The sequence below is a fragment of the Gouania willdenowi genome, chromosome 6 (genome assembly GCF_900634775.1).
Source record: "Gouania willdenowi chromosome 6, fGouWil2.1, whole genome shotgun sequence".
In the NCBI taxonomy this organism is placed as follows: domain Eukaryota; kingdom Metazoa; phylum Chordata; class Actinopteri; order Blenniiformes; family Gobiesocidae; genus Gouania; species Gouania willdenowi.
The window spans coordinates 14,381,456-14,396,424 of record NC_041049.1 but is presented as its reverse complement, the minus strand read 5'-3'; the positions used below and the strand labels follow the sequence as shown (position 1 = coordinate 14,396,424).

The 14,969-nt window shown below is 36.8% G+C and overlaps 1 protein-coding gene across 2 annotated transcripts; it reads right to left on the bottom strand.

The window, feature by feature from the left end:
- Positions 1-1,435: 1,435 nt before the first annotated feature.
- Positions 1,436-13,149, bottom strand: pus7l (pseudouridine synthase 7 like). 2 transcript variants are annotated; one of them, XM_028449762.1, is made up of 10 exons: positions 12,949-13,149; positions 10,162-10,954; positions 7,871-8,030; positions 7,547-7,766; positions 6,571-6,669; positions 5,822-5,903; positions 5,518-5,683; positions 5,222-5,345; positions 2,079-2,132; positions 1,436-2,006 (listed from the first exon to the last, which is right to left on the bottom strand). In XM_028449762.1, exons 2-10 carry the CDS (start codon positions 10,934-10,936, stop codon positions 1,701-1,703), a joined length of 1,986 nt encoding a protein of 661 aa, XP_028305563.1. In that variant the 5' UTR covers positions 10,937-10,954; positions 12,949-13,149; the 3' UTR covers positions 1,436-1,700. The 2 variants fall into 2 exon arrangements, with proteins under 2 accessions (XP_028305563.1, XP_028305564.1); XM_028449763.1 differs by having other exon boundaries at positions 10,162-10,949.
- Positions 13,150-14,969: the final 1,820 nt, after the last annotated feature.

The window sequence follows — 14,969 nt, the reverse complement described above, 5'->3', positions numbered from 1 at the left end:
AAGTAAAACCCTTTGTAGCAACGTTTCAAATGATTTTGCGTCACTGTGTCCCTTTTGAACAGATTAATTTTGACTCTTAAGTTCTCATTTAAGTTGATAAACCCTCCTTTTATCCTTGGTGTCAATTTGACCCCCATTCACTAACTCTAAAATAGAAAGTTTGACCTGATGGTGGCGCTGTAGGAAAGGTCAAGGTTTCATAATCAAAGGGTTATTCATGTGTTCAACTAATAAGTGCCAGACACAAAATCTTGGTCAAAGGGTAAAATGTGTTCGTAATATAACGGACATTTGTTGAAAGATTCTTATTTCCTTTATAAGAATGCTTGGATTATTCAGGTTAGGTGTTTTTTTACCTTTTTATTTCATGTATTGCACCTGAGATTAAATGAGTTGGATGAATGTTCCTAATGTAATATTCACTTTGAGCAAAAAATCATCCCGTGGGCCAAAATGGATGCTCTAGTGGGCTGGAATCTTTCCACAGGCCTCGAGTTTGACACCATTGAGTTTGTATGTTGGCGTCTGGATTTTCTCTCTTTTCACTGACCATTATGAGCCCGACTTACTAAACCAGTGTTTTTCAACCTTGGGGTCATCTGAAATGTCAAGTAATTTATTACACACACACACACATATATATATATATATATGGGTTGGGATCAATTATAATTGTGTAATTGATAATTACAATTATGGCCTAATTATAATTGTAATTTTAGATAAAAAAAATATGTTGCTATCATAATTATAATTAAATTGTAATCGAGTTTAGATAATTGACTTTGTAATTGTAATTGCCATGAAAATTCTATCAAAAATTGTCAATATGTAGTCACCAAAATTCTTAAAACCTATGTTTTCATTGATTAGGAAGCCTAATAAGGTGATTAATAAATTAATTACATCATAGATATTTGTTTTTAGTGTATCTTACAGATGATTTAAGACATGTAATTAGTAATTGAGTAATTGAGATTATTTGTATTTAAACTTTAGTAATTGAGAATGTAATTGTATTCGACATATTTCATTGTAATTGGAAAAAATGCCGTAAAAAATACTGTAATTGTAATTGAATTGTAGTTGAACATGGGTAATTGAAGACGTTAATGTAATTGGTCAATTACATACATATATATTAATCACTAAATACGACACAATCTTAAACAACTGTATTCTATACTTTCACTTTCTCAAATATAAATCTAGTTAAAATAAAATACAGTAAAAAAAATATCTGAACTGGTGCAATATAAAAAAAATGTCTGGGGGCGCCACAAACGTGTGTGAAAAGTGTGATATCCAAATGGGGTCATGATCCAAAAAGAGTTAGGAACCACTGCACAGCAGGTAAACCCCACACCTGATTGTTCTAAGCATTAATTGCATTAATCACAGTAATGAGTGTTGCTGAGTCGGTAACATTAACACATTGAATTAAAACCACTATTTATTAATGTGACAAGAAGACAATGTTCAGCATGATTTCACATCAAAGTTTGTTAACACTTACAAACGCACGTCAGGATTTTTTTTTTCTCGTTTAAGGCTTATACAACTTCTATCTGATACGTCAACATCCAACTAAAAACTATTCAATAGTGTTTTACAGCCACTGGTAAATAAAAGTATCTTAAAAGAAAAACAACAACAACCTAGAAATGTTTTCTTCCTAATTGTAAAAACTACTGAACATTTCAGAGGTTGCACTTCATGATCTCTCTGAGGCAGATGGTGGAGTAGCAGGAAGAGTCCAGGTCAAAGCTGATTGTCAGCGTCACCTGCTCTGAGCTGGAGTCCTGCTTCTCTGCTCTCTGCAGCCTGTAGCTCAGGTTGTGAGGCAGTGACAGCAGGGGGCGGTAACACCCAGGCAAGTTCAGTTTCAGGGCACTGACTCTGAAACGACCCGCCGCCAGTCCATCTCTGTCCAGCCTCTCCTGGTACCAAAGCCCCATGGCGTTCTCTGGATACTTCACTGTGTTTCCTGGCATGGGAAGCACCACCTGGCGGGAGGATATAGTGCATGAAGTACAATAAAAAATTAAAAAAGGAACCTTGATCCAACACCAACATACTTGGTCGAGGCTGTAAACCCCGTCATGCTCCTCCTGAGCCGTCACCACATGAATCTAAAAAAGGAAAGAGAACAAAAAAATGTAACCCTCGGGACACCAAACAAGTTCCTTCTAATTATTCAGGTTTTAAAATTCTCAATAAAACATTCAGTTTAAAGGTGCAGTCCATAACTTTTATAAAGCTGTCACTAGTAGTTTGTGTGGAAAAAAACAGGCTCATTGAGTGCCCCCTGCTGCTCCTGCAGCCTTTGGCAGATTATCAGAATGCACTGTGACCGAGCAAAAAGAACCAATCAGAGCCAGGATTGTGTTTGATGGACTGTCTGACAGCTGTTACTCACAGCCCCCGCCCCATTCCACCGTGGCCAAAACACAGCAATGCCCAAGGCAAGGTAGTGCCGGAAGCGCCTCCTGTCTTTTTTTTTTTTTTTTTTTTTTTTACAGTATATGGTCTGGAGGAGTAGAAGATGGAGTTGGTGACTTTTCTGCTTGAAAGCTAATTACTGCTGCTTGATTTACATGATGTTTTATTTGTAACTGTTGCACTAGAACTCTGTAGTGCATCTGTTGGTTGTTCGTGTGCGCGCTGCCATCACTGCAGCCTCCGTGTGGGCTGCTATGAGTGACAGTGTTGTTACTGCTGCTGATAGATTGGTGTGTGCACATTGAAAGAGAGAAGCGCTGCAGTAATAAGCTTTTAACAGTGCATGTTACATTGCTGTGATGTTGCTGTCAGGCTAACATTAGCTTGTTAGCTCTTCTGAGGGAGGGACTTCGGAGGCTGGGCAAGAAAGCAGCAGAGAGGGAGGGGGAGGGAGGGATCTGAAAGTTACGGACTGCACCTTTAAAAACTAATTGTATGAACCTTGGTCAGGAGTTTTCTTTTAATATAATGTTCATAATTCCATGATCACTTTTATTGCACGATGTATAGAACAGGAGATATAAAACATACCAACACTCTTTGTGTTCAGGACCGATTTGGTCCCATTAACTCCCAATTATAACCACATATTTTTAGATATACAGTACTGTTATCCTGACATAACATTGGTTTTCATTAAATACCTAATAAATCTAAGCCTCTACCTTCAAAATACAAAATGCACCTTATTTTCTTGGGGGGGAAAAATACTTAATTTGCATTTTTCTCATTGAAAGAAAAAAACAACCAAAAAAGGCAACAAATAAATAAAATGGAAATTAAATTTATGTTTGGGTCTGAAATTGATGAAAATATCTGATGTGAAAAAAAGTGGGGGAAAATATTAATGTGACATTTTGAAGAAGGCATTTTTATAAGGGTACTGTTTTGGTCGAGTGTAAGTTTTTACAATAAATGCTCATAGCTCTAAAAGTCATAATCCTTCAAAATCAATGTTCCGATTAATTATTGACCTACTCAAGACTATAATGACTTAATACCAAATATTCCACTTTGCACCTTATTTTTGGAAAAAATGCATAGTTTGTTTTTGTTGTGGGTTTTCTTATTGGAAAAAAAAAATGTTTTTTTATAACAGAAAGGGCATAAAAACATGGAACAAATACAGAAATATAATGAAAAACTTTCTATTTATGGGTTACTGTAGGTCTGAAGTTGTTGAAAAGATCTGATGTGAAAAAACGGGAAAAAATATATGGACGACACTTTTATGAAGGGTACTGTTTTGGTACCTAAGCTCAACAAGTGTAGTTTTTTGTATTTTTTTTAAAGGTGCCCTGAGGGTTAAAGCTTCCGAAAACCTGTTTTTGATAAAAAATTCTGACCTCTAAAAAGATTATTGAACACATTTGGAAAAAGTAAGTCAGCATTATGATCATACTGTTGAAATGGTAGAAAATAGTGAGTCTGAAGGTCACAGATGGATTATTCGCACACTTCCGTAAAGCTTCCAACTGAACACAGCCATCTGGGATATCTTTGGATTAGTCGACTATGAAACAGTCCAAAACATTTGTTTTAGATATTACATTCCAATGTCATTCCTTGCTTTACAAAAAACAACATTGTTGAGGTTTTTTTTGGGGGGGGGGGGGCTACAGAATGCATCTGTGTTGTATTCCACTCAACAGGAAACTTGATAACTTCCTCATGTTGAAAACAAACTTCTGAGAGCATTTATTTATTTATTTTGATTACTCTTGGGCACATGGGGGCCATGTTTACGTTGGGGGTTCTCCACTGCTGGGTAGAGTACACAAGTATTTTTTTTTTTAATTAAGTGGTATGTATGCCCATGTCCTTTGTGCTGAATTCATGTTGAATTGACATGATGAGAAACAGACGTGACAAGTAACAAAGTACAAATACTTCATTACTGTATTTAAGTCGTTTTATTTCTCGTATCTGTATTTTACTTGAGTATTTATATTCTACTTGTACTCCTTACTTTTTTAATTAAATATCTGTACTTTCTACTCCTTACATTTTAAAAATGAGCTTGTTCCCTTTAAGACCTTTGAAGATGACATCACAACGTAAAAATGTTGGTAGTTTGAGATTTTTTTCTTTTAGGCAGGTCGCTTAGTTTTATGGTTAACATTTATAAAAATAAAAAAATGTTAAAGCTGCTCTGGGTTTAAATGAGCATTTGCACTTTTTTTTACCTGGACACATTTTATTTACAAAGGAAACAGATTTAACTTGTTTCCATGTACCAGTTTTCTACAAGTTCTGAAGAAAAAAAGAGATGGAATTTCACGATTTAATAAAAACTCTGTCTTATTATTGAAATGACATTTCAATTCAATTTAATTCAACTGAGCAACTTTTCCCAGAGTAATTTTTTATTCAAGTATGTATACTTTTACTTGAGTACTGAAGACTAGTACTTTTGCCACCTCTGATGAAAAGAGTTTTCTTTCCCTCAGCATTGATACTTCTTTCTGTCCTTTTCTAACTGCTTTTTGTACTTTAGTTATTTTTATTGATTGTCTTTATGTCAAACATGTAAATGATAACAGAACAAATAGTTTAAAACATAAAAAAATGAAAAATGATGAATTACAAAAGCAGAAATAAACCATTGATTTGATCCACAAACACTTACACCTCTCAACTTACATGTGCGAAGAAATTCTAATATTATGGTTATTATGGTTTACAGATATGATGAAGCTAAAGACAGGTCCTTCCTCACCTGAGCTGCGCTGGTTTCTGCACAGCCTGCTTTGTTTGGTCCATTCTGCCTCAGCACCAGGTCTCCTTGTCTGACGCTGTGACCCATAGTAGACAACCTGTGTGCCACTGCTTCATTCCACACTCTGACAAACACAAACCCACCAGAATAACTCTAGTTATCACAATTACAGAAGAACTGAGCATGGTTATTTTAGCTTCAGAGTCCCAATGGCCTCATTAACACAGAATACCAGGATGTTTGTGTTTAAAACAGGTGAAAATACCATGATAATGTGTTGTTGTTTTTTCTCTGACCTGCTACAGTAAGCATGAGGGTAGAAAACTCTCATGTTGTGAGGCAGGCCGAGCCACGCCTGAGTGCAGCCATCTGGACCCGTACCGAAGCGGTTCAAGGCCCGGAGCATCAACCGTTCCCTCGCCTTGGACAACGGCATCAACGCCAGAGATTCTTTAGCATTATCTGATACAAAGAAGGAAAAACAGAGTCAAAAACTGATAGAAATGAACTTTTAGAAAATGAACAAACTCCTGACCCTGGACATTCTGCTGTATGTTTAAGTAACCTGCTCAGGACCTTCATTGTTAGCCTAGTTTTCACCTGTTTGCAGGAAGTGTCTCTTTGCTTGGCTTTGAGGATCACTGCCTTCCTCTGGAGTGAAGAAAAGACGCACCGCATTCACCTGATACACAACATCAAGACAGTCATCATCGACATCCCCCGCCAGATTGGTTCTCATTATAACTTTCTGAGAAAAGCTGTCCCCTTTGAAGATACCTCGAACACAGTCATGATACAATATATCTCGATATTAAAGAATACAATATACATCACAATATAAATCATTACAAATTTCACAAATACAAGTACAAAATGGTATGAAATGCAATTTTTTTTTTTTATTTGCGATAAGTAAATGGTAACTATGGTATATAAGAACAAATATAAAAACAAGTGGTATGGTTATCAAACTGTAAAATTACATTTTTCAAAAATGTTTAACTTTTGCTCCTACAACAGATTCTGATTCTGTTCATTTCTTAAATTAAAAAAAACTACATACATCTATAAAAGTGCCTTGTGTGTTTCTTAAAAACAAAATGCTATTATCTTCCAAGCTAAAATGCATTGAGGAGTGAGGTAGTTTAATAAGGTCTGATGTGGTTCACTGACACCCAGTGACCAGATGTTTATGTACTATGCATATTTTGGAGCAATTAAATGTTTTTTTGTTAAAAATCATGATTTTAAAAAAAAATCAATTTTGACTTTTTTTTTATTGATAACTGCGTGGTGAAATATTGTGATATATCATTGAATGTATTTTTTCTTACACCCTTTACACTCACCATATCTTCCCTCAGTAAAGCCAGTCCCACTCGGTCTGATTGGACGCTCTGTCCGCTGCCGAACCTCTGCGGCCCGTAGTAGTTCACAAAGCCTCGGGTCTGCAAAGAAGGAGAGAAAAGTAACAAATTAAGATGATATTTTAAATCAGGTATTTTAATGTATATTTCCCTGTATAATTACTATATTCCACGAGTCTACTATGGATGGTGATCTTTATAATCAAAGGTTTGATCATTGACTCAAACTGACCAACTATGACAGCTGATCAGCTGCTCTCTCAGAGCTGTTGAATTAGCAATTTGAGTCAAAATTACCAACATTAGAGATAGAATTTTGAGTTTCTACGCAAGCAGATTAGGGCCAATTTTGATGAAGAAAATAATTTTGGGCAAAACCAGAATAAAGTCGAAATGTCAAAATGAAAGTTTAAATTTCAAGAATAAAGTTGAAATATAATGTTAACACTGAAGTCAAAAAGATATTAAAGTCGAAATTTAGAAAATAAATTCAAAATGCAATATCGTGATTTGTGATGAAAGTTGAAGGTTTGCTATTAAAGTCAAATCTACAAAAGCTGACTAGGGCCAATTCACCCGATACAACAACAGTCTCCATTAAAACTGGTCCTAATCTGTTTCCATACAGCTCCTCCTCATAATAATAATGGCTTAGATTTATATAACGCATTTTTCCAAGGAGACAAAATGTATTTATTCACACCAGTCACTCACATCAAATGTGTGGGAATATGTTTGTGGTAACAAATTGTGAAATTTTAATTGAGGAAATATCAGTTTTAATGAAAGCTGGACCCCAGATGCTAGCCTCACCTTGCATCCTCAGAATAGATTTTAGACAAAACCAATATATTCTAAAGCATTTTGAATATTGTTCCAGTTGTTTTTGGTTTCATAGAATTGGAGTAAAACAAAAAGGAAACTAAACTTGCATCTACTTCTCTGAACTGAATCCTACCTTGACATTTTCCACTGCCTCCCTCACCAACGTCGACAAGTGAGAGTGTGCGTCCGCAGCAGAGGAGTGTGTGCCGTTGTCCCTGTGCGGTCTGACATCTCGGACCACCAGGTCGAAGTGATTCCCCATCAGACGTCCGAGCCTGAGAGGCTTACTGACAGAACGCACCTGGGACAGACGCATGCCTCTTCTCTCAAACGCCAAAGTTTTTTCTGTTAACCTAACGCAGCGTCAACAAAGGAATTACATTAAATAGGAGGAAGCACAACGGGTTGATTTTTTAAATTCATTTCATCCAAATGAAGATAATTAAATACTAAGTACCTTTGCGGTGAGACCTTCTTGACCACCATGGACTGGTACGTGATGGCTCTCTTATCTTTAATGCCTGCGTAGGTGAAATCTGACGGCAGGACGCCCAGAGCTGCTGCCATATAACTGATGGCCTCCAGGGTCTCAAGGTTAATTTTGCAAAGAGTAAAAGCTGGAAAAACAACAAATCAAATGACATTATATTCTATTCTCTACCACATGGCCAACTAGAGCTGGACGATATGGAGTAAAATTCATATCTCAATATTTTATCTCAAAATGACGATTAACGATATCAATTTTGATGTTTTTAACTCAAAAAAGTTTTAACAGAAATACATTTCTGGGTTAAATTTGCTGACGCAAAACGTCACACAGGCACAAGTATTGCCAAACAGCTGAATAATGTCTGCCACTTTTGGCTTTTTCTCCTCTAAGGGACAGCACGTGTGAGTGAGTCTGTAATGTGGCTTGTTTAGGGGAAGGTCTGGTTTGGGACATAGTCAGAAATCCATCCAAGTGTATTTTTCATGCTTTTCTGAGAAGTAGTGAAAGCAGCTACTCCCATAACAAGTATTTTAATACTAAACAAGCAGTAAAATAAAAATATATTGATATAGGCGATAAGGCTGCACGATAAATCAATATATTGGTTATTATTATTATTGGTTGGGTAGGTTGTTATTTTTGTCAAACCCACAGGGGATTCAACATTCTGTGTTCAAGCTTTGCAGTCGCACTTTGTTCCCAATACAGAAATATGTTTTCACTTTTTCAATTACAAGAAAATACTTGCAATAATTAAATCCAGTGTCTTTTTTTTTTTTTTTTCCCAAAGGGGGGGGAAAAAAAAAAAATCGAGATTGGAATTAAAAAACAAGTTTTCAAAGTAAAAAAATGGGGATTATGTTTTGAGCTAAAATTGTGCAGCCTTAATAGGCAATATTGTAATTTTCTATATCGCCAAAATAGAAATTTCAATATGTCTTGAATCATTGTCCAGGCCTCATGGTCAACCCATTCCAAATTAAATTAATGTATCAAAAATGTGATGGAATGAAAATAAAATTTAAAGGGGCAGTATATTATGAAAAATTCACTTCATAACTGTTTTGCTACAGTGATATGCATCCCTTTAGCCTCATTCAGAGGGTCAAAGTTGTTTCTTCCCTCCCTTGTTATTACACATTTTGTATAAAGTCAGCTCCAAACGGGCGAGTTGGATTTTTCTTGCTTTGTGACGTCATAACGCGGAAACTCCTCCTCCTGCCAATCCTGGCTCCTCCTACCCTATAAGAACATGAGCTCCTCCCTCTCAAACTACCTCACAGGTAAAACTAACATAGCGAAGGCAGGATGATATTAAATTACAGTTAATATTTTTACATTCAGTATATAGATAATCCAGTATATAGATAGACCGAAGAGCGCTCACAATCTGTTCCACTTTTAGTAGTAGTAGGACAAAACAGTGACTAAGACTATCGTCTTAAATGGATTATGTCTGTGGTCATAAGAGGTGCGGATGAAAAGAAAGCGGCGTAGCAGCTCATGTGAGTGTTTGAAACAGCTGACTCAGCTGATAGATGAGTTTACTTCCCAGCGTCGCAGAGCGAAGGGTTACAATCAGTTCCATTTTTAGTAGCCGTTATATCACCTTGTATCGCATTTATGGGATGATCTGACGAAGCGGTTGGATAAAACGGTGGACCATCATCTTGAATGGAATATTTCTGCGGTCATAAGAGGTGAGGAGGACAGGAAAGTGGAGTAGCAGCTCATGTGAGTGTTTGAAACAGCTGATAGTTGAAAGTTTACTTCCCTCCCGCGCAGCGTGAGCAGTGACAATCAGTTCCATTTTTAGTAGCCGTTATACTGCCTCATATCTGGGATGATCTGACGTGTTTGTGACCCAACGTGATGCAACAGCTGGACACAAGACAATAGATTATCGTCTTTAATTGAGTATTTCAGTGAGGTGGTGAGAAGAAAAAAGACTGTTAATGATTTACTACTGCTGCCGCTGTGAAAGAGACACACGCTGAAGCAGCACTGAGCAGTGTGTGTGTTTACGCCTACTCATGCATATGCATGAATGCCCAAAAACAGCCTGTTTTTAGGAGCGCTCTGAAAGTGACTTTATAGAGGGCTAAAACTCCAGAAAACCGGCGAGTTTGGGAAAATAAGCATCAAATACTGTGTTGTTGGGGTTCTTAGAACAACTGGAGATAGGTGAAAAATAGCATAATACTGGACCTTTAAGTTTTACGGTTTGAATCCCATGGATTAATTACGCTCTGCACCTGTGTAAACGTCTTCCTCTTTCCGCTCTTCGGCGCTTCTCTTCTTTGGTCTTCCCCGTTCTCTCAGCCTCACAGAAATGGAGGTGGTCCCCTGGTCGTTGAAGCTTTTCGTCTCCACCAGTTTCCCAAACCTCCTGTTGAGGAAGTGATGGACCGCAGTCCTGTGATCCTTATTGTCATCGGGTCCAAACGTGTAGGACGAGCCTTGCACTTTGGCATCGATGAACCTGAAGAAGTCCTCGGCCTCGTCCTCCTTCACCAGCTGGGAGAGCTCCCTGTAGTCGGGGTCCTCCCTCACTCTGATCTCAGGCTGGATGGTGATGGTCATGAGGAAGGGGAAGCGGTGTCTCACTGCTCGGTGGACGTTGGCTCTCTGGTATTTGTCGGCGAAGGATCCGAGGGAAAGCTCCAGCTCGGACGGCTGTTTATCTCTGAGCGTCAGAACGAACTGCTCCAGCTCTTCGCTCACAGACTGACCCAGAATCACACCTAAGTCAAAGCTGTCCAGACTGGGGAGGGGGATGTCCATCCCCCACCCGGAGGAAGCATCAGCAGCAGCTTCCTGTGAGGCTGAAGGATGACTGCAGTCCTGTGGGGGGTCTTTGCATCTTCCCTCTGAGGAGCCTGGAGTAGCCGATGTTTTCACCTGTTGTCCATCCACGTCGATCTCCGTCACCACAAAATCTTCAATAAAGTTCTTGATGCTTCCATGGAAACCTTCATGGTTTGATATGAAACAAGCTGGGACATGCAAAGCCTCATTATCCTGCTTCATGGTCCTCACACAGCTTCACTTAAAGCAGAGAAGAAAGCATTAATAGACAGAGGTGTAAAGCAAGGGTCACCAACCATTCTGAAACTGAGCTACTTCATAGGAACCAGTTTAAAAAGCACTTCTTAAATACTAAATGTACACGTTTTCACTTTAATTAAAGGGTAGGACAATAAGGAAGGGTAGCAGTAACTCAAAAAGGTAAGAAATGTTTAGGTTTCAGCATGAAACACTTTATTTCTCCTAATTTATGCAATTTTTTCATTTTCATTACATTTCATAGAAACTGATAATATTCCTATTTTACTAGCTTCATACAAACAAATTTTAACTAATGGTATAACATGTAACGTTTGTAAAATGTAACAATTATGTCATATTTTACAAAAAACCACCATGCGTTTTTAAAAATATATTTCATACATCATATTATATATAACATACCTCAACCCATACAGCGAATCTGCAGCACTTAAACACATTGGTCACAATGTTTTAGTGAAAATAAGCATTTAAAGATGGTTAATTTCATACTAAAAATGGATCGGGTGCAGCAGTATTTAATAGTGATGTCCCGATACAACTTTTTCACTTCCGATACGATACCGATATTGGCCCCTTTCGTGTTGGCCGATACCGATATCAATGCGATGCGATATCAGCACGAATCATACATACTTTAGTCACTTATTTTGTAGTGTGGAATGTTAGAAAAGGCTTGATTAAGTGATGTTACTCAAACAGAGAACAATAGTCAGCAACAGTTGGGATGAGAAAAACTGACCCATTTATTATTAACCAATTGGTTACATGAATTTTAACCTTCAATAATATATATCGGAGATTTTATATACAGTCCAATAAAATCCGATATTAGTTTTCTAGATGATATCGGACCAATAGCTGATATCAATAACGTATCAGGACACCCCTAGTATTTAACTCTAATAAGTACTAACTAAATATGTTATATGTATTTATCTTTGTGAGTTTGAATCCTGGAAAGCAAATCAGATTTTAGATGGAGCTCATTGAGCTCCTGAGGGCCCCTCACATGGTCCATGCAGGCTACCTGATGCCCCCGAGCACCGTGTTGGTGACCCCTGGTGTAAAGAATACTGATACATCCCACTCATCAAGTAGAAGTACTGTTCCTTGAATGAAATTGAACTCAAGTACAAGTAAGTCATACATAAAATAAGCTTAAACTTAGCTCAACAAATTGGTACTCAATCTAAAAGTTACTAGTTACTTACACCCCCCACGTTTATTTTTGGTAATAAATCTTGCCATGACTTGCATACAGTAAACATCTCATGTTTAAACAAAATAATAAGAGTAGTAATAATAATAATAAATAATAACAATGAGACAAAATCTTGCAAAAATTGCAATGAATTTAATTCAAAATAAAAACATTCTCAAGCTCTAAGTATAGCTATATTTATGAACTGTGTATTACGTTTAATCTGATTGGTCGACTATGACGTGATTGTTGTCTGGTTATTTCATTATTTATTTATTTTTTTGTAGTTTCACAATGTCTGTTGATCATTTTAAATCAAAATATAATAATTTTCTCAGTAATTATTTGATGTAAATGTGTAATGAATTACTTTACTTATTTTAAAACGTACTTAAGCACAAGTAAAATTACTGATTTAGAAATATACTAAAAAATTTTTAAAAAAAAGCACAAATATCCATAAAAGCAACTCAATTACAGTAATCCATTACTTTCACCTCTGTTAATAGTTAAAGAAACAAACAAAGTAGATTATTTACAAGGAAGATCAATGAAATATCGTTCAGAAACACATTGACATCCATCATTTTCAACAAATGTGACTTGTGTAAATGCTACATTGGTGTTCCAAGTTTAAACCCACCTCTACCATATGATACATTCATAAAAAGACAAGGGATCTCATGATAATAACAGCTGATTTCTGTGTGTCTGTGACACAAACAGTAAACACTCTGCAATCAACACTAAATCCTGTAAATTAACCTACCTTCGTCCAAACGACGCAAAGCTAACCCGCTAGGACAAAGGAAGAGGAGCACATTGGTGTCTGAAAACACGAAAACAAGCATAAAACCAACCAATGAGCCCGACTTCACTGTTTGTTTACAGCACAGCCATGTGTGCGAGCTGTAAACTACAGGTTTGTCAACACTACCACGCAGCGACGGAACGAGCCTTTTCCTTAACACGTGACGATCACATGACTTCTCTTAAAGGGGCCGCGCCATTAACGCGGAAAGATCCCAACTCAGAGGAAATGGAAGTTCCAGACAGGCTGACTAATGAATTACTGTGGTTAACTTTATAGCTGTGGCTAAACCTGAAGTTATTTGACCCTTGAACAAACAACAAGCTTCCTTTCTCCACCACCACCAGGGTTGTGTTCAATTATAATTGTAATTGGGTAATTGATAATTATATACAATTATGGCGTAATTAGAATTGTAATTGTAATTTAAAGAAATGTGTTGCTCTTGTAATCACAATTCAATTGTAAATTAGTTCTGATAATTTACTTTGTAATTGTAATTGCCATGAAAATTCTATAAAAATTGTCAATTATAATTGAATAAAAAACTGGGGAACCGTGTTACAGTTCTATGTACATTTCTACACATACAGTATGTCGTTAACAATTATTTTTAAAAAAAGCTTTCCCCATATTTTACCATTTAAAACAGAAATTCTCAACTGGTGGATCGGGACCCAAAAGTGGGTCGCGGACCTGTACTGGGTGGGTACTTAATATTGCTCATGTTGGGCTTGTCTTTTATTTTGAAAAAAACTTTTCTTTTGACAGGCATGCTGTGAAATGCATGTTGCACCGGTACATATATAGATTTATGTTTAAAAAAAATTTGGTTGGTTAGGCTTAACCCTAACCCTAACCCTAAACCTAAGACGCTACGTATATGTATTTCGGTAATCATAGGAATAGCACTGAACATTATATGATGTTGTTATTGAACTCTTTCCATCATCTATTCTCATACACTTCTTCTTTTTTTACTTACAATGTGATAAAAATAACTTAAGTTGTATGCTGTTTTTTCTGTTTTGCACTTGTGGGGGTTTTCTTGTGTGTTATGACTGTGTATAAGCCAGACATAATTTCCGGTAAAGGTTTTTATTTTTAGAATGTTTTTTTTTTTTTCTTCTTCTTTTTTCTGGCACTTCAGGAATGTTCAAGAATGTTTCCAAGCACACACAACAATACAGATCAATTAAAAGCAGTAAATCTTTTAGTAAAAGTTATGATGACTACTGACACCCATCGCTACATTTTTGGGTTATGATCATATAATATGTAGTACAATATTACAACATACAACATTTCCCTTAAGTTTTCATTCTGGATATTTGTCTTCATTATCTCACATGAATGCTGGGAAATGGGGTGGAAGATGCTAAATGGAGGTAACAGACAATAACAAACAGGAAGTCAAGGGGTCATTAGTTGCAAGGAAACGGCCAAAAGCAACAAATGGACTATACGTCTACATCCTGAGATCTTTGTTTAACTGCTGAAAATAAGTGCATTTCTGAGATTTAAGGTCTAGGTCAGGTACAGAACATAACCTGGAAATCTTACACAAGAACTCAATGTTTCTCCGACTGTCAGTATAAGTGGAAGTGAAACACAACAACAAGAGCATGTGATTAAATCCATTGAAGTTTGGATTTATAATAACAAATGTATACATATTGATTTTATTAAAAATATCCATCATTTACTTTTCCATGGAGTACAGCATGTACTCTATACCAGACGTAGGCATCTAGCGGCCTAGGGGCCACATGTGACCCTCTGTCTAGTTTTGTGTGGCCCCAAAAACAAATCCCCAAAAATTGTTATTTCAAGAAGTTGGAAGGAATAAAAAGCCCAACATAATACACAAAATAACTCCCAAAACACAAAAATCGACAGCAAAATGTGTAATTTCTAAACAGTGAATATTTAGGCTGGGACTCACCATGAGACAGGTCAAGCAAGAGGTGAAAGTTTAG

Excerpts from the sequence above, each read along its gene's own strand:
- pus7l (XM_028449762.1), bottom strand. The coding sequence starts at position 10,936 with ATGAAGCAGGATAATGAGGCTTTGCATGTCCCAGCTTGTTTCATATCA. Across the intron at positions 5,684-5,821 it reads GAGACACTTCCTGCAAACAG|ATAATGCTAAAGAATCTCTG; the intron begins GTGAAAACTAGG and ends TCTTTGTATCAG. Across the intron at positions 5,346-5,517 it reads CCTCATGCTTACTGTAGCAG|AGTGTGGAATGAAGCAGTGG; the intron begins GTCAGAGAAAAA and ends TGTGTTTGTCAG.